This window comes from Vidua chalybeata, chromosome 14 (genome assembly GCF_026979565.1).
Source record: "Vidua chalybeata isolate OUT-0048 chromosome 14, bVidCha1 merged haplotype, whole genome shotgun sequence".
In the NCBI taxonomy this organism is placed as follows: domain Eukaryota; kingdom Metazoa; phylum Chordata; class Aves; order Passeriformes; family Viduidae; genus Vidua; species Vidua chalybeata.
The window spans coordinates 16,313,549-16,337,397 of NC_071543.1; the positions used below are offsets into that span (position 1 = coordinate 16,313,549).

The following is a 23,849-nucleotide window of genomic DNA, read 5'->3' on the forward strand; positions in this document are numbered from 1 at the left end:
CACAAAACTTATGCCATCAATTCTGATTACAGAAAAGATGAAATTTTACCTGCACACACCATTTTTGAGTCCTGGCTTTCTTAGGACCCAGAAAAATCTTGCTGTTACCTGTCATTCCCCCCCCGTGTTTCATTCAGGTATTTATTTGAACAGAGGTGTAAGCAGTTCTTTGAAAAGTAAAAATTTCCCCAAAGTTTAATGAGAAAAGGGCAAAGATGCCTCTCTGAAATTAAATTCAGTTCCCAACAAACTTTTTGTCTTGCTATGATATACCCATTATAATAATAATTAAATATTAATAGCAATTAAACCCTCTTCCTACCACATGATTTTCTGTAATAAAAACATGGAGCAGCCTGGAATTCTCTCAGCACCTCATCTGCCTTTGCAATTGAATCCCTGACAGATTTCAAGCGTGGCTAAACAAGTTATTCATATCTCTTGTATTTATTTCACTTAAAACCTGCCATCCCAGCTCGATTTTGAAAATGCCATGTGAAATAGTGTCAGAAGTCACCCAGAAGGCGAGATGACTTCTGACAATTCGTGTTTTTCTCCCAGTAAGCTTTGGTATCTCGGAAAAAAAGAATAAAATACAATTTTCTGACATGATTCATTCTGACCAGCCACGCTGGCTGGTATTTATGTCCTTCTTATCATCCAGACACTTAATACTTTTTGATTATTTCTTCAAGTTTTCAGTTTATATTGTCTGTTTCAAAATTCCATGTTTCTTTTAAAATATGGGACCATATTTTGGTTATCCTTCACAAATCCTTACAGGAAAACTCTGGAACGATTTCACTTGGTTCTCTACCTAAATGAAATTCATACAACTCAGTGACTTTGGAATAATCGAAATATAGATTTATCTCTCCAGGCTAATGCACATTTTAAGCCATTATTAAGAATGCTAATTACAGCTCCTCATCCCAGTGAACAGCAGCACAAAGATAACATGAAACAATTTGGGTTCCTGATTCTTCAGACCAAATCATTGATATTTTTGCTCCCTGACTAATGCACTTGTGGAAACTTTCATTCCTGAATACTCAGCTTTTGTTTGTCCAAACTTGTGCACATTTTATAGGAACAAATCTTTATCTGTGCCACACCCTCAGCATCCTCTGCCAGAATTCCATGTCAGACTCCAGGGGGCTTTTCCTGACTCCTTCCTTCAGGATATTTTGATCCCTGACTTTAGTTCATCACTACCCAGTTCTACACTCTGAAGGTCAATATTTGAGTCTGACAGTCATACCATAAGGAAAATATAGAAATATTTATCTTTGAATTCAATTTTTCCCCTCCATGATATATCTACCATTTCGAATTAGCTGCTGAAGATAAAACAGAAATTATATTATTAATTTTAATGGAGAAATTGCTTTTGCTTCTAGTGTTTTTCAGTCTCTGAAGACCTTTGCCTTTGAAATAATTAATTATATTAGTGGTATTTATGGTGTAGTTAAATGTGACTCCACTAAAAAGTACCGAGGACTAAATGAAATAATTGGACTTTCACTCTCTTGGAAATGATTCTCTAACTACAAATAAATACATGCTATGGGGAATTATTTATTCCCCACAACAGTACTGTCTATTTACAATTGGATGGCTGAGTATTATTTGAGATTTTTTCTGCAAACATCAAGGCTAAGTGCAATGTACTGAGGTACAACATTTAGAGTGTTGTATCTTGGATATACTGAATCTGAAAAAAATAATATTTTTCAAAAAAGAATTTTCTGAAAAACATTAAAATATGCTTAAGAGGTAAATAATAAAACATTCCAGAGTATGAATTTGGCACCCAGTTGCTGATACAAAACTAATGAGCATATAATCCAATTTTGCAGCTTTGTCACCGTCTATGAAGCATTGAAAGAAAACAAATAAGAAAGTGGAGTCATTAAACACACTGAGACAAATTCATTTTTGTAAGTCAAAAATTACAAAGGAAACACTTTAGAGGTGAACTTGGTTTTCCCATTTTTCTTTAAAACTAAAGCCAAGCTAAGATGGATTTGAAATTGTAATAAAGACAGAAATGTTCTGCAGAGGGGATGGAAAACTGTTGTGTCTCAATTCAATATTACATTATAATTTGATTTCTAATTATTTCCCTTGACTCCTATGAGATATATAATGAGGTATGATCTTTGAAAATGAATAACATCTCTATTTTCTGATACTACCAATTCAACCCAACTTACCCTTTTTTATTTCTCTGTTTTCTCAACTAGATGTTAAATTGTGGATATAATCCAATATTCTGCTAAATTTACTACGCTAATTTTGTGAAGAGACCTTATCTCTCCTAATCATTTATGAATTTGCATTAACAATATCAAAGACAACCAGGAAATTTAGTCAACAAGCTGTCATTATTTCCCAGTTGGGCTTGGAAATTTAAAAAAAAAAAAGGTGCTATACATTCTAAAAAAATATGATATTAAACTGAGAAAATGTTTTTCTAAATAATCTTTAGCTAAAGTAGTGTTAAATATTGCGGCATTTTCAAGCTATGTGATATACATTTATATCAACAAATGTATTATTATTTACTAAAAACAGATGAAGAGAAAAAGAAATATTTTTCTAAGTGTCAGGAAGGTGTTTAAATCTACATCAAAATCAATTTCTAAAGGCTGTAAGGAGTGATGTTTTGAAAAAACATTATGGGAAATAAGTGGGAAAGCTAGCAGAATTCTGGAGTGGGAGGAATATATTTATATTGTACATTTCCAGGAAAGGCAGAGTCATTATTTTGTCTCCATTATTTGTATCCAGATTCTAAAGGCCATGTACAGGTTCCATGAGCTGTTAATTTGGAAATTTCTCTAGAATTATATGGTGCTCATTAAATTGTCCTCAGATTCATTACTATTGAATCAAGTAATTTAATTGACAAAGTAAGAAGAGATCAGAAATAAGACCTAAAGATGTAACATCCAACATTTCATACCAAGAGGTATTTCAGCTATCAGTATCACAGGAAAATAGGGTTTTTTAAGGATTCTGTTTGTGAGTGCTCAGGAGGCTGCATTTATCTCGTCAGTGCTGTGCAATCCACTCAAAACTGACGGAAGCAGAGAAATCAGTAGCACCCCTACTACACATAACTGCAGTAAAGCACAGTTTATGTGCTGGTTGCTGAATGAAAACTTCCAGATACCAAAGAGAAAAAGCTGGAAGAAGGCATGGTAAGACCAGGATTGTGAGACTTTTATAATCTCAAAAATTTCTGTGCTGCCTTTTGAATAAAAATCAACATCTTCAGCGTTTATAACGCATTTCTAACGCTGTGATCATCACTGCCTCTGTCCCTGGCAGACTGTCCACCACCAGCAGCTCTCTTGGGATGAGCACCAATGGCTCTGACGAGTATTTCCAGTCCACGAACCACGCGGAGCAAACCTTCCGCAAGATGGAGAATTACCTGCAGCAGAAGCAGCTCTGCGACGTGCTCCTGATCGCCGGCGACCAAAAGATCCCAGCCCACAGGTACTGCTCCCAGCATCCTTTCTGCCTGAAATTCCCAAAAAGCTGCCTCGATTTATGAATAGCCTGGTTAGTTATGAATGGAGAGCTACTCTAATTAGGACTCCAGCTAATCACGACGTGATCAACCTTTCTTATATATCTATTATTTTAAACACAATGAAATTCAAATGCAAACTGCTGGCAATGTCCACCCTTTCTTCTTGCTGCTGTCAAACTACAGCAAGATCAGCAGAGAAAATCTGCCCAGATAAGCACTCTGGGAGAAAATTAGATTACTAATTACTCTTTTAACTTCACCGCTCACTGCTGCAAAACTTGATTCCTATGCTAATTGTTTCTGTTGTACACACAATTAATAACATAATAATGCTGGATTTTCTGCCTGGTACTGAGATGATGAGGTAATTTGCTGTCCTGCTGATGCCTTGTCAAGGCTGCCCTAGAACAGAGGCTGGACAGAGCTAAAGAATAAAGTAGGGATTTATTAGGAGGCCTCAATGGATCCACCTTGGGCAGCACCAGAGCCCAGCCAGGGCTGCACCCAAGATGAACCAAAATGGTCCCAAAATGCACGAGCGCTCCCGGGGCTCTCACTGGGATCAGCTCTGCTCCATTTGCACCTTGCAGTTCATTGTCCCATTCCAGCTTTAGCCCAGGCACTCCCATCCTGCTTGTTTTTCTCTCTCCAGCCCACGCTGTTTGTGCTCTTGGGCCTGAGGTTTGGATCATTTGTCCTTGGTGCCCAGCTGGAGCAGGAATTGTTTTATCTCCTTACTCTGTGAAGAGAGCTCACCACCCCATAATATGAAGCCCAGACACTAAAGCAGCACAGAATCTAAAAAATATAAAAGCAAAAACCTTGAGGCATGTCTGCTAACACTGCCTCTCCCGCAGGCTGGTCCTCAGTGCAGTCTCTGATTACTTTGCTGCCATGTTCACCAACGACGTGCGGGAAGCAAAGCAGGAGGAGATCAAGATGGAGGGAGTGGATCCCGAGGCGCTGAAGGCTCTGGTGCGCTACGCCTACACAGGTAACCCTGCCCCAGAGCTGCTTGTAGAAATTGATATCTATTTTTGTTCTTTAAGATATGCATTTTCACACTAAAGTTCTGTTTATAGAAATTTATAGATATATTTATTCATTAATATATGCATTTTGATACTAAAGTTCTGTTTATAGAAATTTATATATATTTTTGTTCATTAATATATGCATTTTGATACTAAAGTTCTGTTTATAGAAATTTATATATATATTTATTCATTAATATATTAATTTTCATACTAAAGTTCTGTTTATAGAAATTTATAGATATATTTATTCATTAATATATGCATTTTGATACTAAAGTTCTGTTTATAGAAATGTATAGATATATTTATTCATTAATATATTAATTTTCATACTAAAATTCTGTATATAGAAATTTATAGATATATTTATTCATGAATATATGCATTTTCACACTAAAGTTCTGTTCATAGAAATTTATATATATTTTTGTTCATTAATATATGAATTTTCATACTCTGGGTTGGAAGGGAGTTTAAAAAATGCCCATCTCCAACCCCAACACCTTCCACAAGACCAGGTTACTCAGAGCCTTGTTTTGGGAAAAGTTTTTCCCTAAACACAATTTTCTTTTTCTTTTTTTTTGAACAATCTAGGTCGTATCTAAAGCTGTTAAAGTTCCAATAAAAATGTCCCAGTCATTGTAGTCAGAACCCACCAAATCCTGCAAGTTAAAATATCTGTTTAAAGAATCCTTCAGCAAGAAAAGAAAATGAATTTGTGAACCACGGGACATCGCAGAGAAAAGCCAAAGAGCAACGAGGTTTTAAATAATGAAAACACAAGGGAAATTACTTTAAACTTACTTTTTTTTTTTTTTTTTTTTTTTTTTTTTTTTTTTTTTTTGCCTAAATGAAAACTGCCCAGGTATCCTCGAGTTAAAGGAAGACACCATAGAGAGCTTGCTGGCTGCTGCATGCCTTCTGCAGCTCTCCCAGGTCATTGAGGTGTGCTGCAACTTCCTCATGAAGCAGCTCCACCCTTCCAACTGCCTGGGGATCCGCTCCTTCGGGGACGCCCAGGGCTGCACCGAGCTCCTGAAGGTGGCCCACACGTACACCATGGTAAGGTGAACAGCTGACAGCTTGGCAGTCACAATTACATACAGAAATACTCACTCCTGTTGTTCCCCATTTCAGAGTTTTGCCCTGTAGGAAGGCAGCCTCAGTGAACTTAAATTTGCGGCATGAGTGGTACCTACTCCGGCCAAAAAAATGTAACAGGGCCTTAGCACGGCTCATGTCTAGGGACAGACAGCAATGGGCCATCCTCATGCCTTTGATTCCACACAAAGAAAACTCTAAAGCTGATTTTAAGGTGAGACACGCATAAAAAGAGTCAAAATAAGAATGTATTGGAAAGATTTGGAATGCTAAAAAGAAGCACGTCCCTGACTGGAGCATAATCCTCCTCTGGCTCAAAGCAAGAAATGAATATTCAGAGCATGGGAAACAGAGAAGCGAGATAACTTGCTATGAAACCAAATGGAGGGATAAATATTCAGGGCAACAAGATGTGCTATCACAGCTTAAAACACACAAAAAGAATGGCAACTGCTACAGCTAAATAGATATAAAAAGAGCTGCTTGTTAGGAGAGCCATGGCAGCTTTCTGCTTGAAATACTAGGGGAGATGTCAGAAGCAGTTTAGAGGCTTCATAATGCTGAGAACACTCCAGCAGGGGATTGTGCCTGTCCTCCTGCTGAAGGAGGTGAGGGTGGCCTGAGCAGATCGGGGGCACTGCTTGTGCTCCTCCCTGTCACAGCAATGAAAGCTTTGTTTAGCAGCAATTACACCGCCTTTGCATTTCAAAGTTTGAAATGGGGCATTTAAGATAGAGGTTTGCTCAGCCTGTGTAAAATAGTGTTGTCCTTGCTGCTCCAAACCTTTTTATACTCATCCAAAATCAGGAAATCCCCCTCTACTGTTGCTTTCCTCCCACCAGTGCGAGAACGTGGGGGGCAGCTTCAGGCATTTAAAATTATGGTTCAGATTTCTGCAAAACCGAAATAAAATCATAGGGCTGGATTTATGATTTTATGACAGTAAGAGATGACGAGACAATAAACAACGAAGAGATTATGACAATAATTTTTGTTTATAGTTTTTTAAACTTTTGAATCCTCCAGGCTTTCCCAGGAGTTAAAACTTTATTATTTTTTGAAACCCTGTGTCACAGATTTGAGAGTTGAGTCATTAAGAACTTCCTAAAGTAAAGGATCATGATGACTCTGTGACATTCAGCAGCACTAGGCATAAGTTTTATATTATTTTCCTTGAAAACAACTTCTACCACCTCCTGTTCTTGCATGGAACAGACTGAAAATGCTGCCATGAAGCAGGACCTGGGCCATAAACCCACCCACCACGTTTGCTACTGACAGCTTAGAAAGAGAAGAGGAAACCTGCACCTCTGAAATAAAAATCTGTCTCAAACCCTTGCAGTGATATTACAAAAAGCCTTTGGAGAACAGGAGAGCATAACAATCCATAAACACATAAACATTGTGGAGGGGGATAAGTAAAACATTCAGGTTTGTTTCATGTTGGTGAAAATGTGGAACTTAGGGGAAAGGCTAGAAAGTTGTCCTGTAAATATAGAGCCCATTGCCTTTTCTTCTGTAAACACCAGATCCATTCAATAAAACCAGACACAATGGGGACCTTCCCCTGCAGTATTTTGGCCACTGAGGCAGAGTATTAACAATTTCCTGCCTGGTATCTTTTCGTGCAGATAGAGCTCGTTCTGATAAACAACTTGGGCTATATTTGTAACTAGAAGTGGACTGGCCTTCCTGTCCCTGTTCTCTGAATGTCACAAATATTAAAGCAGGATATGCATAACAGACCAAAGTTGACATCTCCTTTAATCACTGATACTTCTGTATTTGCATCCTGGCTACACTAGAAAAGTTACAGAGTTACAGAAAGTGAAGAAACTGCTGAAAACAAACAATAAAACATCAGTTACTAAAATTTCTTCAACTGCCCTATTTCAACCTGGTTCCTAAAGAAGATATATTAATTCTAGGTACAGAAATAGAAATTCTATTTCAAATGCAGTCATGAATTCCTACATGCAAATAACATAACCCCCTCTCTCTCTTCATCAAATTTCTTTTTTCCTTTGGAATTTGATATGGAAAGAGATAATATATATATTTATATCCTATATATTGATATCAACTCTGATATTGTTGTAACTCAATTGTACAATATTTTTTTTAAATGAAAAATAATTCTATGAAAGACCCTAGATATTTAACACATGTGGTCACTTCTAGAGCTGGGGAGTTTTATCACAGCAGTAGCTAAAAGGCTGAGAACCTTTCGTTGGGATTTATCCAACTTTGCATTGCCCAAACAGTGCTGTTGGAAAAGTGAGCTGAATTTCCTTTGCTGGATTTTCTTGCCCTAAGAGCACAGTCACACAGCCAACAGCTGGCACAGCTCATTGCAAAAGGATTGGAAGGTTTTGGTTTATTTGGCTCAAAACCTCTGAATCTGCAACAGAAGGGACACATTTTATTTGAGTGCCCACTTGGCATTTCTAAAATGCACATTTTATCTTCAAATAGTATTTCTAACAAGCCACAGAGCTAAGACCATGCTGATGAACAAAAGTGCCAGTGGCAAATCCCTAAGCCAGGACAAAGACATCTGCAGCATGGTGGTGTGAGGATGAGCATTATTCCTCAGTTCTGCAAGAGTAGGGCAGCAAAAAGCAACCAAAATCTCCCTTAAATGGTAGAAGGACACTCAGTGGTCTTTAGAACATCCACAGCATTTCTCTGTATTGTGGAACAGAACAGGAATGAAATATTCACAAAGCCTACATTATCTAAGAAAAAGCTATTTCTACCTGTGCATTGAAATCTTCTTTTATTTTTAGGAACACTTCATAGAAGTAATAAAAAACCAGGAATTTCTTTTGCTCCCAGCTAACGAAATTGCCAAGCTCTTGTCTAGCGACGACATCAACGTGCCGGACGAAGAGGCAATTTTCCAGGCCCTGATGATGTGGGTGAGGCACGACCTGCAAAACCGACAGCGGGACCTGGGCATGCTCCTCTCCTACATCAGACTGCCCCTGCTGCCACCCCAGGTAGGAATGTGAAGGGTTGACAGGGAATTCTGCCAGCTGAAATGCCCGTCTTTAGCATCCTGTAGGCAGAGAGGAGAGCTTTGTGGAAAGGTTCTGGCTGGGGCTGGAGATTATTGGGTTTTTTTCACCCTTTAAAATTTTTTTGATGATATAGTATATATATCTTCATTGTTTTTAAACACAGATGGAAATAAATCCCCTAGTGCCAGTGTAATTACCAGGCTCAGAATTACCTCTAAAAAATGCCAGTCTATTCCAAAAGCCAAGTGATCCTTTGTTGGGTTGCAATAATTCTCCTCTAACAGAACAGCAATTTAGATAAAATTAAAAGATATTTCTTTAGATTTATCAAACTGCAGGACAGATAAGCCACAATGCTTCTTTCTTTATTACCATAAAAAGTAGACAAATATAAAAGGGCCTAAATTATTGCTGACAATTCTGAGCACTGACATTACTTGTCCCTTAATTCTGAAAGAGACAAGTCATCCATCAAGTTCCAGAGCTGGACAGTCTGTTTTACAGAAAGGTGACACTGCTGTGTCTGTGTCATAGAGGAATCTTTATATTTCCTCAAAACTGCATATAGAATATTGAGACTGTCAGTCAGGACACTTTATGAGTCTGCATGACTGATGCTGCAAATATTCTACCTTAAATAACATATAAAAGTACCACACACACTTAATTTTAAAAACATTTAGTATCTTCTAATATTCACAGAGATGTCCAGTACTCTGTGGTAGATTTATTTACTCACATAACGAGTTTTGTGTAGAGGATGCAGCACTACAAATTTCTGATTTGAACCTTTTTCAAAAGTTAAAAGAAAGAGGTAGGAAAAAATAATCAAAGCCATCACACTCATAGACTTTCCTCCTCCATCTTTATCTAGTTTTGCTTGCATCAAAGCAGAATTCCCAGCAAAGCACAAGTGAGTGGTGAGCTCAAAATGAGTATTTGTAGCTACAAATACTTTAATTATTCAAGTACATGCAATTTTAATGATTTAGCTGTATATCAAGATGATTTTTTTTTCCCCATTTCTTAGCTACTGGCTGATCTAGAAAACAGCCCAATGTTTGCAGACGACCTTGAGTGTCAGAAACTCCTCATGGAGGCCATGAAGTACCACCTGCTGCCAGAGAGACGCTCCATGATGCAGAGCCCTCGAACCAAGCCCAGAAAATCCACAGTGGGTGCCCTTTATGCTGTGGGAGGCATGGATGCCACTAAAGGTAAGCCCACAAGTTAATTTGATGGGATTAATTAATTGTATTGCAGACACCTAGGGGATAGATGACATTTAGTTAAATATTTCCCATAGGAAAACGTCAATTTAGGGGAAAAGAAGAAGAAAAAGCAAATCACAGAACAGAATCCTGTCAGAAGTGCTTTCTTCTTGCAAGAATCATATTTGTAAAAAATTCAGTTATATTTAGGTGCAGACTAAAGAAGTTTGAGTCATATGGTGACTTTTAAGATTAAACTTAGTATGAATTTTTGCAAAAAATAGTTGAAATTACCAATCAGAAGGGAAAGTAAATATTTAAAATGTTTCAAGATTTGTTTAATATTAAACCTTGTGGTCTATATTATGACAAATCAAGAAAGCTTTGATTTCAAAGAAGAAGAAAATAAGACCAAAAGCATCACTGAGCTATAGAGAACTCTTACCTAATGCTTATAAATCCTTATTAGAACATTTCAGGTGGAAAGATTTGTATTTTTCATGAATGCAGCTTTTTTCCAGGACTTCAAACACAGTTTTTTTTTTTTCCAGGTTTGTAGTTGAAAGTTAATTATTATAAATATATTCCAGTTTCTATTATTTGATTTTCACAGCTGCAATCAGGTTACAGCTTTAAACATTGCACTATTCTATTTAGGAGGCAGAATATTAAATCATTTTCTCCAGGAACCTTAACTTCAAACCCACAGCTTGGAGCCAGAGAACTCTAATTAGTTTAAAGTCTAGCAACTTGCAGCACAGAATTACTTTTAGCTGTGTGAGTTCACTTTTAATAGAATCACAAAGAAGATAATCCATTTCATGGTTTACAAAAAGCTGCTGATGACTGATTTTTCCTCACATGAGAGGCCTTGCAGAGCTACCTCCCTATCTCTGTGCAATCAAATCAAGTGCAGAATACACATTCATCACCAGCACAACATGAAAACACTCATTCCTAGGACAATTTAGCAAATTGGAGTTAATCTGTTGCAATTAAGCAGATTCATCAGTGATACTGAGTATTTATGAATTATATCAGACAATCAGGTAGTCTTTAAAGTATCTTCCCCTAAAATAAGAACACAATTTTCCAATCATTTTTTTCCTAGCAAAGGTTATGCAAAGAAAGGGCTATTTCAGTCAACATCTGCACTTCCTCTTGGTGCCTCTCTTACTTCTTACCTTGGAGTGAAGCCAATTGTTTGAACTTTTGCCTTTTGATGGGCAAGAAGAACAGCACTTCTGCTCCTCCTGCTGTCCTCCACAGCTCTGACTCAGATTTGGAGTCTGGGAGATAAAGGAACAGCAGAAAGAGACCAGGATGCTCTGGAGGAACAGCTCTGAGAAGGGAATATCTCCCACCCCTGGCAATAACACTCTGCCTGTGATAAAGGCAGACACCAGGCAACGCCAGCTTTGCCTCCGTGCTTATCTCAGGTGGAATACGAAGACAAGTCTCAAATTCCAATGATCAAAAGAAGATCAAAGAGGTACTTTTGGGCCGGAATTTTGAAAAATGGGAATGTGCCTACACCACGTTAGGTTCTGTGACTTTCAAATCTTCGAGCCTCTGTAAAAATTACAGCCCACGGGGTATGGCTGAACACACTTGAACCTGACTGCATTTTCCCCGTGTTTTAGTTAGTGTGAGAGATTTCCTTTGAAGTGGAGAACTTTGGGGCACTCACGTATTAGCATAGAATAAATGAGAAAGAATCAAAGCAAAGAGCAGCAAACAGAATAACAAGATGGAAAGAGCAGGCAAAGAAACCCAGCTGCTCTGAATAAAGGGGGAAAGCAGAATTTCTGTCTTTTATTGCAGATGGGGCTGGTAGTTTCTTTCCCAACTTATGCCTGCGGAAAAACATATAGATAAGAGAAAAGACAGAATGAGATAAACTCTTATTTCACTGAATTTCTGGAGTGCATCAGGTGATCTATAACAGATCTCTAAACCAAATCCTACCTTTCTTTTCTGCTTTATTGCATGGTTGTTTTCCTGTTGTAAAAATAATTTCTTAGCCACAAACTGCCTGTTGTTATCTCCAAAACGCCACTTGTCTGGTCTCAAATCCCAGTCAAGGAACAAGAAATCAGCTGTGTTTTCCTCATCTGGTTGCCTTTGACTGAGCTGAATTTGAGCTCCAAGGTGCAGTGGCAATTCTGCCTCAGATCTTACTGAGCCGTGGCCTCGCTGTGCTCAGCAGCTCTCAGAGGAGCAATTATGGCTCCTGAGTGATGGTGGGAGCCGGCGCGTGGAGAAGTGTCAGTCTGAATGGCAGAGAGCTCCTGCCTTAGGAAGGGTTTCAGTAAAATGTTACTGCAGGTCCAGCGACCTGAAAGAAAAGGAAAATGTGGCTGCTGCAGGGCTGCTGCACAGGTGAGCCTCAGGGGAGATACCTGTGGGAACCAGGTGTGCACTCACACACAGCCCTGCCTTCTGCCTGACTGCATCCCCAAAGGGAAAATAGCCACAGGATGGCTGAACGTGCTTGTCCAGTTCCTCAGACAGATACATGGAGTCTGGTTTTAATATCACTAATGCTTTAAGGCCCAAACATGGTTAAAGAGTGGATTGTTGTGAGGCACTGTATTCATAAGGAATATAAAGAAACCCCAAAACAAACCCACAAACCCCCTACTGTCATGGTATTTAAGCAAGAGATTTAACTCACCTCCCAGATTTGCAGCGCTACAAAAAGTGCCACAATTTAATTCTTCATTTCTTGCCACCAGTATATTCTCATAGACTTGCCAACCGTGTATCCAATTAATGCAGCTGTCTCATTAGTCCTCACATGAGAACTGAAGTTCACAGCAGCACCTCACGCACAAAATTTCAATATTTTTTAATTTACTCATGCTTTGAGCTGCCTGCTGACTGCTGGGCACTTCTCCCTCCATGGCTGTCTCTGTTTTTCACAGGCACCACCACAATTGAGAAGTACGACCTCAGGACCAACAGCTGGATCCAGATTGGGACCATGAACGGCCGGCGGCTGCAGTTTGGGGTCGCAGTGATCGACAACAAGCTCTACATCGTGGGGGGCAGGGATGGGCTCAAAACCTCCAACATTGTCGAGTGCTTCAACCCTGTCACCAAGGCCTGGACCGTGATGCCCCCGATGTCAACACACAGGCACGGCCTGGGTAAGAGGGGCTGTGCCTCTGCAGACGCCTCCCCGCACGCTCAGAGGGGTTTGATTGACTCCAGCACTGCTGAGAAAACTTCTAACAGAATTCAGAGACATGCAGCAATATTTGTAGAGGACGTTTCTCAAAGAGACATTTGCCCATTGCCATAATTTTATGGTTTTATTAGTATCCACCTAAGTAGCACTGGTCTTCCAGAGTTAATTTCGCTGGTAGGAAATTCCAAAATATAAGCTATAGTGAAAATAATCAACTTCACGTGATTTAATGGTCAAGGGATACATTTACAATACAATAACAACCTGATTTTATTTTATTTTTTAAAATAAACTATGAATTAAGCCCAGAGGTATCAACCACCTCTGTAACTCAGATCAGGGCATTACCCACGCTGAAGAAAACAGTGTATGGAAATAAATACAACATCACCAGTTCTAATGTTGTAATTACAAGAAGTTTTACAAAGCTCTTCCATGGCTTAGTACCTATGGTTTTTTATTGCAAAATAATCCTTAATATTATTCACATTGAAAGAATAATATGAATATGAAAGCTAGAATTTATTTCCAGAACTATTAAAAAAAAGGCTAAGTTTACAAGTGAGTAGACTGTAACAGAGAGAATATGATGATTTCTGAACAATTTCTATATCCCAGGCCTTATGAAAAAGCTGGCTTCTCTTAAGTTACAGAGACAGATATTGCTTGAAATCATCAGTAATTTCAAATGTCATGAAATATTTTTATTTTTACGGGTAATAGAGGAAGATTGATCCAGAATTATTTGGCAAACCATTGTGGCCCATGTCACCTTCTCCACTGCTTGACAGAGAAAGGGTCATGTAGGGTTCTTACTAGCTGGAGCACAAAATTTATGAAACCAAATACAATAGTAGGTGGCAAAAGGGAAGAAGACCAAACAGATGAAATAATTTGCATTGAAATCTGTATAATTCCTGACTGCAGGGGCATAATTCTCCCCAGCAAGTAGGTCACAGCCATAAATTGGAGTGCCCAAAGTTTGGCTTCAATCTGTGCCTAGTTTGCAAAGCTGCCTCACACTTACAGTCCCCATTACCTTTGGGAAGATTGTGTGGAGCTTTTGAAGAAATCAGGCCATGTATATTTAGGCCTGAAAGACAGATTTAAAAAACTTTTAAGCAGCTGGATTGAAACATTTTGCCTCACCTAACAAAGGGAGCAAAGAGCAGCAGCAGCTCCCAAAGGGAAGGCACCAAAGCCCTTCTTTGGAGAAGCACAACGACCCAGGGTTTGTCCACACAGAGCTTTGCAGTGGCAGCCAAGCTGGCTCTCCCGTGCCTCAAGGACAGCAGATAGGAGCCAGCTCTTATCCAAAAGGCATTAAAATGTTGTGGTGCTTTAGCTGGTAAGGACAGCCAGCTACCCACCCACCCAGGCTTCGTGCTGGCAGCACTACAGAGCTTCAGCTGGCTCAGAATTAGGAGAGGCTGTTGGTTTGGGCATATTTTCCATTGCCTGACTCGAGTTTTGCCTTTTTGTAAGAGAATAACATCGTTTCCCAGTTAGGGACTCAAATTTGTTTCAGAGCAAGGTCACCAGAAGTGAAAGAGATAAGTCCAAGAAGAGAACATCAGAACTAAAGCAGCTTTCCTATAATCTTTTGGCAAAAGATAATGGTTATTTAGAAGAGCACTGTATGTGAAGTGCTTGTTTATCTCTCTTTATTCTTCCAAATGAAAAGGCAGCTTTCAGATCGTTTAATACCAGCCGAAATTGCTTATCTGCATACAGGGAATTAACGCACGAAATGAACTCACCGCTGGTCACTGAAACCAAGAGATAATTTGTCCCCAATTCTATCTCCCAAGGGGTAGCAATGCTTGAAGGACCAATGTATGCAGTTGGTGGCCACGATGGGTGGAGTTACCTGAACACGGTGGAGCGCTGGGACCCGCAGGCTCGGCAGTGGAATTACGTGGCCAGCATGTCCACCCCAAGGAGCACTGTCGGGGTTGCAGCACTCAACAGCAAGTATGGCAACAGGAAAACCTCCCTCTGGGCTTTCATTTGCTTCCTTCCCTGCAAATGCAGCTTCTTGAATTTTATTTTCAGGCTCATGGTTATTAATGACCTCAAGGAAACAAAGGGAAAAATGTAATGCGTAGAAATAAGAAAGGAAAGCCTTTCCTCTGCCGTGTGGTGAATTGATTTCAGGCTTGCAGTCAGGTTCTAAAAACGTTTCAGCCCTTTTAAATCATAGCAATGTGAAAATGTTATTACATGCACATCAGAATTTCACCTGGAAAATAGCATATGGGGATATAAAATCAGCTACTTAAAGAAATATTCCAAGTTTATGTTAACACTTTAAAATCATTGTGTCTAAATAGACTTAATGTGTATGGAAACAAAGTCTTTCCTTTGTCATACAAATTTGCAGCCAATTTTTAAAACGTTGAAGTTGTATGGTGTGGTTAGTGGGAAGAAGACGAGTTTATTAATTAGGTATGAAATAAAAAACCTCTTATAAATCTTATCCTATCCAGATTTACTGCACCCTCCATCTCTTGCTTAAATACTCAAAATCAAGTGTTAATGTATTTAAACATTCTGTTAAGATGCTAAAGCCACTCAAGCCCTTTTACATGGGAGCAGACAGCTGTATGCATCTTACAAAAACCTTGTAAAACCGCTGAGGTTATGGAAGACATGGTTTGAGCCAACATTTCTTATTTAACCCTGTGGGAAGCTCTTAGCAATCTGTAGGGGCTGGGACCACTCAGTTACAGGCAGACAACTGCATTTACCTGGAACCTTTGCCACTGGCTTCCCTGATCACTTTGTAAATTCCCAAAAAGAGAAGGATAAAAAGCAGAAACAAAGATGCCAGTAAAGGGATATTTGTAAATGCAAGCTGGCAGTTTGCATTCATACAAGGCAGGATTCAAATCGTAGCTCAGAAGTCCAAGAGAGGCAGAAGTGCCTCTCCAGCTCCCTGCTGTACCTCAGAGGAAATGTTCTCAGCAGAAACTCCACCAGAAACTTCTCCTGGTGCCTTCCACAGCAACAACATACAGGAAACCACTTTGTCAAAGAGGAAATCAGCCCGATCCTGACTCCGTTCTCAATCATTGCTGATACAAACCGTCTCCAGCAGGGTTTAAATCACGTCTGTTAGTCTGGTGATGTAATTTCTGGCATACCAGGAGATCAAATGTCCATCACTCAGTGCCACTGCTGCGCTCCAACCAAGAGAATGCTTCTCCTTTTCCTGTTTCCCTAAACCAGAGCATATTTTTTTCCTGTTTAACCCCACCAGAAAAGCATTTACCTATCTGTGGAGCAACGCTTTTGGACCAATAAATGGTCCATTGAAAACATCACTCAATAATGCTATATTTGGTCTTTTCCTTAAAGAATGGGAGCCACCATCATGTTTGTAGACATGCTGTGGAGAACAAAGGATCCCAACCAATCACTCTGAATATACAGAGATTTCCTTGCCCTGTGAAAGCTGAGTAAACAAGCAGGCTGTATCAATGGCATGATGTGAAAAGAAAATAAATCAAAGCCTCAAGTTTTGTATGAGTCAGACAATAGACTGCACAACCAAACTCAATTTTATCAAGTGAACAAACATTAGGAGAGAGCGAGCTGGGGATTTTTTATTATTCTAATGGTGAATAGAAGAATCTTCTAGTTAAAATATGCACCAGAGAAGTCTGAAAGCTTTTTAAGTCTCTGGAAAAAAAACAGGCACTTCTAAAGGAAAATTCAGCTGATCTAGTTTATGTGATTTATCCTGGGCAAGTTCCACATTTCGCTAGGTCTCTAATAAGCTGCACTAAATAAATTTAATTTCATGGCAGAAAACAATAACAAGGGTCTGAAAGGGAGCAGAAAAGCCAGAACATTCAACACCTGAACACACCTTCTATTACATTCCATCCTAGTCCAGCAGCATCCAAGTTAGCTTGAGACTGGAAAAAAGTTCAGGCTTTGGAAAATTAATTGACAAAAAGCCACATGTGGATTACCACAATTTATTCCTAAAAGTTGCCCCAATGTTTTTTAACTGGGATTAGCACAATTTATTCCTACGAATTGTCCTGACATCAGCTGTTTAAATCTCTGTTTGCTAAATGCCTTTGGGCTGAACAGACAAGGTGGTACCTTCTGTCCAGCAGATTTTCTTAGGTACAGACTGAGAGGAAAATATATTTACTGTATGTTTTATATATGTTTTTGATATATATTCAAGTTATTAAAGTTAACTGCACAGGCAAAAACTTTTAATGTGATAAGATGTCAAATGTTCTGTAACCCCGTCCCAGGGAATGCTACCATATGTTTCAAACATATGCAGCATCTTCCAATTCAACTCTTTCTATTGGCTCACATTTAGAGAACCTAACATGAACTTTTAAGATTAATTTTCATATGTGGCTGCTTGAAGTGAAGAATGTAACTTCATCTAACATGTTTGCCTTTGAGCAAAGGAAATTCCAGGGCACAGCAAATAATGACAATTTTAAAGTGGTCTGAATGAAGTCAGCCAGACAAAATTCCTATTAGTGGGAGAATAAAGACTGAAATTGTTTCCCTGTTTGTGGGTTGCTGTCCCAGGCTGTACGCAGTTGGTGGGCGAGACGGGAGCTCCTGCCTGAAATCCATGGAGTGCTTTGATCCTCACACAAACAAGTGGAGTTTATGTGCCTCCATGTCCAAGAGGAGAGGTGGTGTGGGTGTGGCCACCTACAATGGGTTTTTGTACGCCGTGGGAGGCCATGATGCTCCTGCTTCCAACCACTGCTCCCGCCTGTCCGACTGCGTAGAGAGGTAAGAAATTATTTTGCTTTTTTACTTTTCTGTTTACATTCCGGGAAGGGATTCTAGAATAAATTCTCTTCACAATTGGAACGTTGTGTTTGTAAAACATATTCCACTTTTTTGAAATAATATTTTGAGCAGGAATGTACCACACAGGAATAACTGATTTCCAATACTTTTGTGATAACAAAAGAATTAAACCTCAGCAGTAAATTCCTCCCTTCTGCCTGAGCTACCCAAGAGCCAGGTAAAACCAACTGAAGTACTGAGACAAATTCAACATGTGACCTTCCTATTTCTCAAATGCCAGAACTCAGGTTTAGGCTGCTTGTGCCATGTGCTGTAGGAATGAAATACTTTTCAGTTGTTCTTCCAGTAATTTGACCGATGCTGATAAAAGTTGTAAAAATATAAGAAATATCACACAAAGTCTTGTCATTTGGGGTAAAGAGAGGAAAACTGAACGGGTGTTAAACCCTGCTGTGAAGAGCAATGGCCAAATTCTGTTCTCAGCTAGATGGGGCAAAGCAGGAATTACCTGGAATTCACTGCAATTTATATTGGAATAGATCAGAAGTAAAATCAATATTAATGTAAGATGTTGCCACACATTGCACACATTTCTCATTTCATGTGAGAAGCTTAGAGCTACTACACAAGATATTTAACTTCTTTTATAGGTAATTTCTCTGAAAACATTAATTCTGACAATAAACAGAAAACTAAAAGCTTTATAGAGGAAGAAAATGAGAAACTATTGAAATTAACTTTGCTGAGTTCAACTGGTGGCCATACTATCATTCCCTCAGGTCCCATTTGTGTTTAAAATATATTGATGGCTTAATGTAATCGAAATGGAGAGATTGTAATCAAAAAGTGAAAGCAGGGGTATTTTCTGTGTGCTTGAAGGCCCCTCTAGTGGCTAAATCAAAAACTGAATCACATCTCAGGTGTACTCGTTCTGAACAGCAGCACAGTAGAAAACAAGCGAGTATCAGCAATTTAAATCTGAAACGTGTCTCCACCATGCATTTTTCTGAACTTGCTCCCCACACTTCCTAGGTATGACCCCAAAACTGATGCTTGGACCACCGTGGCCCCTCTGAGCGTGCCCCGGGACGCGGTTGGCATCTGTCCCCTGGGGGACAGGCTGTACGCAGTGGGGGGCTACGATGGCCACTCCTACCTGGACACCGTGGAGTCCTACGATGCCCAGAACAACGAGTGGACAGAGGTAATGGGAGCACAGGTGATGCCTCAGAAAGGATAGGGGCTCTTCCTGCAGCTAGGAGTAATTCCGTCCAAATAACCGCGGAATTATCGCCGGTTTGGTGAAACGCGACGCGTCGGCATGCAGCAGTACTGTAGGTGGGCTTGGATAAAATATCAGTTCCCTCTCCTGCAAAATAACCACGTAAAACTTTTCAGACTGAGGGGTGGAGGAAATGCATGAGCAAGCAAACCAGCTTGCACAAATCACTTTGGGTTTTAAGTGCTTAAATTCAGTGTTGGTCGATCTTGTGTGTTTATCTGCCATACCCTCCTCTGGAGGCACCTCCAAACTTTTATATTCATGGCCCCCCACACTGAGACCAAGAGGAAATCTCTGCACTGCCAAGATCCTTTTGCAGCCACACAGTCCTGGTTTTGGAACACTGGATGGGAAGGCCTTTTGAACACGTCAAGGGGAAAACCCCACGCAGCAATTTTGCCAAAAAGCCCAAACTGTGTTTTCACACCTTAGTTAAATCTAATTTTTTTAGTATTACAGCAGTTTGAATAAACAAATTGCTCTCCTATTAATCTGAAAGTAATTTCTTCTTGTCCTATCCATAAGATGCTACTAAAAATGTTTACTCCTTTTCCTTTTCCTCTTTCCTTTTCCTTTTTAGGAAGTTCCTGTCAACATTGGCAGGGCTGGAGCATGTGTTGTTGTTGTGAAGTTGCCCTGAGGACTGTAAATTATCATGAAACGGAACTGAGTGGAGTCTCAGAAGTCAAGAAACATGTCCAGGACAGTACAGACTGCACACACCTCAGCAGCCCTCCCTTACAGACAATATTTATCCCTGAGCCATCACACCATTACAGCACAGAAGTGTCTTCCTGAATCACAAAAATGAGAAAACTTTGCAGAAGTGAATTACTTTGTTATGCCTAATATGTAAAATCCAGTAAAATGGTTTAAATGTTTGAATAGTTCAGGTTTGTTACAAAAGTGCATCTGTTATTTATAAATTGCAGCAGTGAGAGATGTGTCTAAGATTTCAAAAACTTTTTTCCTTTCTATGTTGTCAGGAATGCTAAAGTTTATAAAAAGAGCTTTTATATTTTAAGTACATGAAAATGACTATGAAACACCTCCACCAGGGAGCTGCACAAAAAGAAATATTTGCTCCTAAGTATTACTGTCAACAGAATATTCTCTGCAGAAGCAACTTAATTTCTATATTCAGAAATTAAACTCCTAAATTAACTTTAAAATCAAATCAGAGAATCAGATAATTTGTTTGTTCTTTACCATCCAGCACTGCCAGAACTGTGACAGAATATCCATTTTTAGCAGTGTATTGAATAGAACAGTAGCGTTAAGGTACCTTTATCCTATTGTGTGCCAGCAGAAAGAAATCTCTCTTGTCAAAACATAATGCAAATATAATTTGCAAAAAAATTCAATGCATAGATTTGTGATATTTTAATGCTGCTCTGTGTGTCAGGTTACTCATGGATTTCTCTTTGCCCACTAACCATCTGTCAGTATGTGTTAAACTAATCTGACTATTCTTGGGATAATAACCATGCATCAAATTTTAAAACAATCACACAATTACATTCCTTGAATATAACTTACAAAACGAAGTTTTTATATCATATTGATATGACAATCTTTGACCTCAGCTGAAGATTACCAGCTTTCTCTCATGTACAGTAGAGATATGGTAAAGGAATAAACCACACCCACTGTGTAACATTGGATCCCATCATGTAAACATGCTTATGTTCTACCTGGAGTTTGTGGAATGATAAGAATCAAGAACAAACAGGAAAGGGATCACCTGAAAACAGCACATAATATTCCACATGCATGATATTTTCTCTTTGTGTGCCAATTTCTACTGTTTTGCTTTAATTTCATTTTTTATAATTTCAAATGCTGAAAGTGTATTCTAGAAAAAAGAATGTATGTAAGATATTCTATGCTGTAAAGCACAATATTTGGTCAGTATTCACCTCAGTGTTTGTTATGTTGTTGTTTTGTCAGTATCAGAAAATTCAGGACAGAGACAAAGATCTCTGAATGTGTAGGCCAACATTCCTGATAAAATACTGTGGTTTCAGATTTTAGCAATATGCTATTTTAAAACAAATTTATAGTATTAAACCTATTGAATGCCTCTAAAGAAAAAAATATCATAAGCATATTTATAAAAAGAAGAACATTTTTAACTTTAAAAATCAATTATGTTTATATATAGCATGCTACATTCAAATAAACTTTACTTTCTCTGCTAAGAAAATTTGGATTATATTTTAACAACTTTGTGGTTTTTATTTTACATCCTTTCAAAACCAGAAGACACAGAATCATCAATCTCATTTTGTACTCTGAAAGAACAAAAGATTCACAAAAAACCCCTGCCAAGTAAGTGGGGAATGAACCCTAAACCAGCTCCTGCGTTCCAGAAGTCACATCAGAAGAAGGAAATATTTTAATTTCCCAGCAGATCAAGATCTGAAGCAAACACAAGGGGCCAAGCACAGACAGAGAATCTGCCCAGTGGCACTGGGGAGGGGGAGGTGGGTGTTGTTCCTCTCTCCCTGTCCATAGGGAAGCTGTCTGTCCACCTACCCAGAACATCTTCTTGCAGCAAACACTAACTTTTAAACATGAATAATAAAGATTTTAACATTTCCCCCCTATTCTTTGCCATCCTGCTTTGGTCCTGCAACAGCCATGTGCAATCTTTTATATGAATAAGGATTTGTGTGGATGCAGGGAGAGGGGTCACTGCTGCTTTTCACTCAGGCTCTAAATCATTCTTTTCTCCTAAAACAGCACATCACTGCTTCCAGTAACCAGCACAGCCTCATGTGGTTGGAAAACACTGGTACTGAATGCTCATTTCTAAAATTCCAACATAAAAATGATACAAACAATGTGCAACTTGATGCCAACGTGGGCAAGAGGCACATCAGGACAGACTGACAGTGCCAATGGACCTGACCCACTGAGCCTTTGCAGGGAATTTGAAGTTTTCTTGGGTAAAAGAACACAGAAGCCTCAAGTGAGAGAAAGCAGCCATGGCTCCTGAGCCAATTGAGAGGTCTGTAAATAAAAATCCATCTCCAGAAACCTGTTCAAGTCTATATTATCTTAATCCAAACACAGAATCTTTGAGAGATGACACAGAACTCCCTTACCTTTGTCCCCTCCTCAGCTTGCAAATTTTATTAAATGCTCTATCAGCAAACAAGACATGAAACACTTAAGGAAAGCACTTAGATAAAAACAATCCCCTTAAATATCTCTCAAAATACACACTGCCATTTCTGTAATCTAATAAAGGCTCAGAAGGAGTATTAGAGCACTTTTTGTATTTCTTTACAGCTCTCTAAAGAAATCGTGCCATGAGGTTTGCTTATGTAAAAAATAACATAAGGCAGAAAAAATATGTCATGCTTCTAGCTTGCAGAAAGCAGCTCTGTTTATCAGTTTAATAAATTCAGTAGCTCTTCCTGGCATGAACCACAATCTCTGAGGCAGAGCATGTGAATATTTGCATGTGTGTGTTATGAGGTGAGATGGTCTCATTTCTGTGGCAAGGCTGCAGTAACAAGTGCACTTCTTCAATTTTAAGGCTGCATCTTGTTACAGAAACAACACCAAGATAAATACTGGTATGGGGAAAAGGGAAAGGATGGGAAGGATATGGTGGTTTTAGTACTGAACTTTAAGGGTTTTGTTTTGTTTTTTCCATATTATTTGTACAGCAGTGAAAAACTATGTGAAAGGAAACCAGCACTCCACAAAAGGAAATTGGGCTCGTAACAGGAAGGTGGAAGGAAAGAAAGCAAGAGAATTTGAAGGTTTGGGTGATAGCTCTACATGAGCTGCAGCAGCAATGATACTTTATGCAAATAGGATGTATGGGGTGCAGGGATACCCCTTACCCATGACATCAGTTCTGGGAAAGGCTGAAGATGCAGCTTAACCCCATCTCTGTCTAGGAGGAGATCTTTAGGCCAAGAGCATGAGCCCAAAAAAGTCCCTCCCATAACTTCAGCAGTGATATTTGGAGGAAAGCAGTATTAGAGCTATTTACAGCTGTCACAATAAAAATAGCTTATTTTCCTGATAGAATATAATTTTTAATTTCTTGGATAACACAGCTACACTAAACCACAACCTCAATTGATCAGTTCTGGGTGTCTTCAAATTGTACAAACCAAGGAGTGAACAGCCTACATTCAGAGTTTATAGGAACTTAGTAAGGATTTACTCAATCCAGGCAGTAACATGAGATTTTTTTTCCCTGACAGGGTCACACATACTGCATTTTCCACATAGGATATTTCAGTGTGAATTTCCTTAAAGCTGCTTGATGTTTGCCCATGAATTTTTTCACTCAGGGCACACATGACACTCTTAGATCCATTTCTTAATAATGAGTCCTCTTCCTCAGCAAATTGGATAAAACTTTTCTCATCCCACAGTCCTTGCAAAGCCCTGAGCACTGGGGGTTTGAGCAAGACTTGAACTCAGCTCAGGCTTGGTTTGCCATTCAGGCTCTGCTCAGAAGATGGTGCTATGTGGCAATTTTTGGAGAATCCTGGCTCTTTGTAAGAGAACACGAGACTACCTTGTAGTAATATTTATCCTTGAAATATAAATCCACTCTTTAATACTCTCAAGAGCCTCCTCTATTTGCTAGTGGAACTGCCTTATGGACCTGCTCCCTGCACACA

The 23,849-nt window shown here is 39.1% G+C and overlaps 1 protein-coding gene across 1 annotated transcript in view; it reads left to right on the forward strand.

Annotated features, from left to right (window-relative positions):
* KLHL4 (kelch like family member 4) overlaps nt 1-21,834 on the forward strand; it is a 37,157-nt gene extending 15,323 nt beyond the window's left edge. Inside the window, exons 2-11 of the mRNA XM_053955666.1 lie at nt 3,337-3,507; nt 4,402-4,538; nt 5,447-5,643; nt 8,472-8,684; nt 9,736-9,922; nt 12,844-13,068; nt 14,921-15,083; nt 17,679-17,891; nt 18,945-19,116; nt 19,775-21,834. Coding sequence (XP_053811641.1) covers nt 3,337-3,507; nt 4,402-4,538; nt 5,447-5,643; nt 8,472-8,684; nt 9,736-9,922; nt 12,844-13,068; nt 14,921-15,083; nt 17,679-17,891; nt 18,945-19,116; nt 19,775-19,834 — 1,738 coding nt within the window. The 3' untranslated portion in view covers nt 19,835-21,834. The remainder of the gene's footprint in view (nt 1-3,336; nt 3,508-4,401; nt 4,539-5,446; nt 5,644-8,471; nt 8,685-9,735; nt 9,923-12,843; nt 13,069-14,920; nt 15,084-17,678; nt 17,892-18,944; nt 19,117-19,774) is intronic.
* Nucleotides 21,835-23,849: the final 2,015 nt, after the last annotated feature.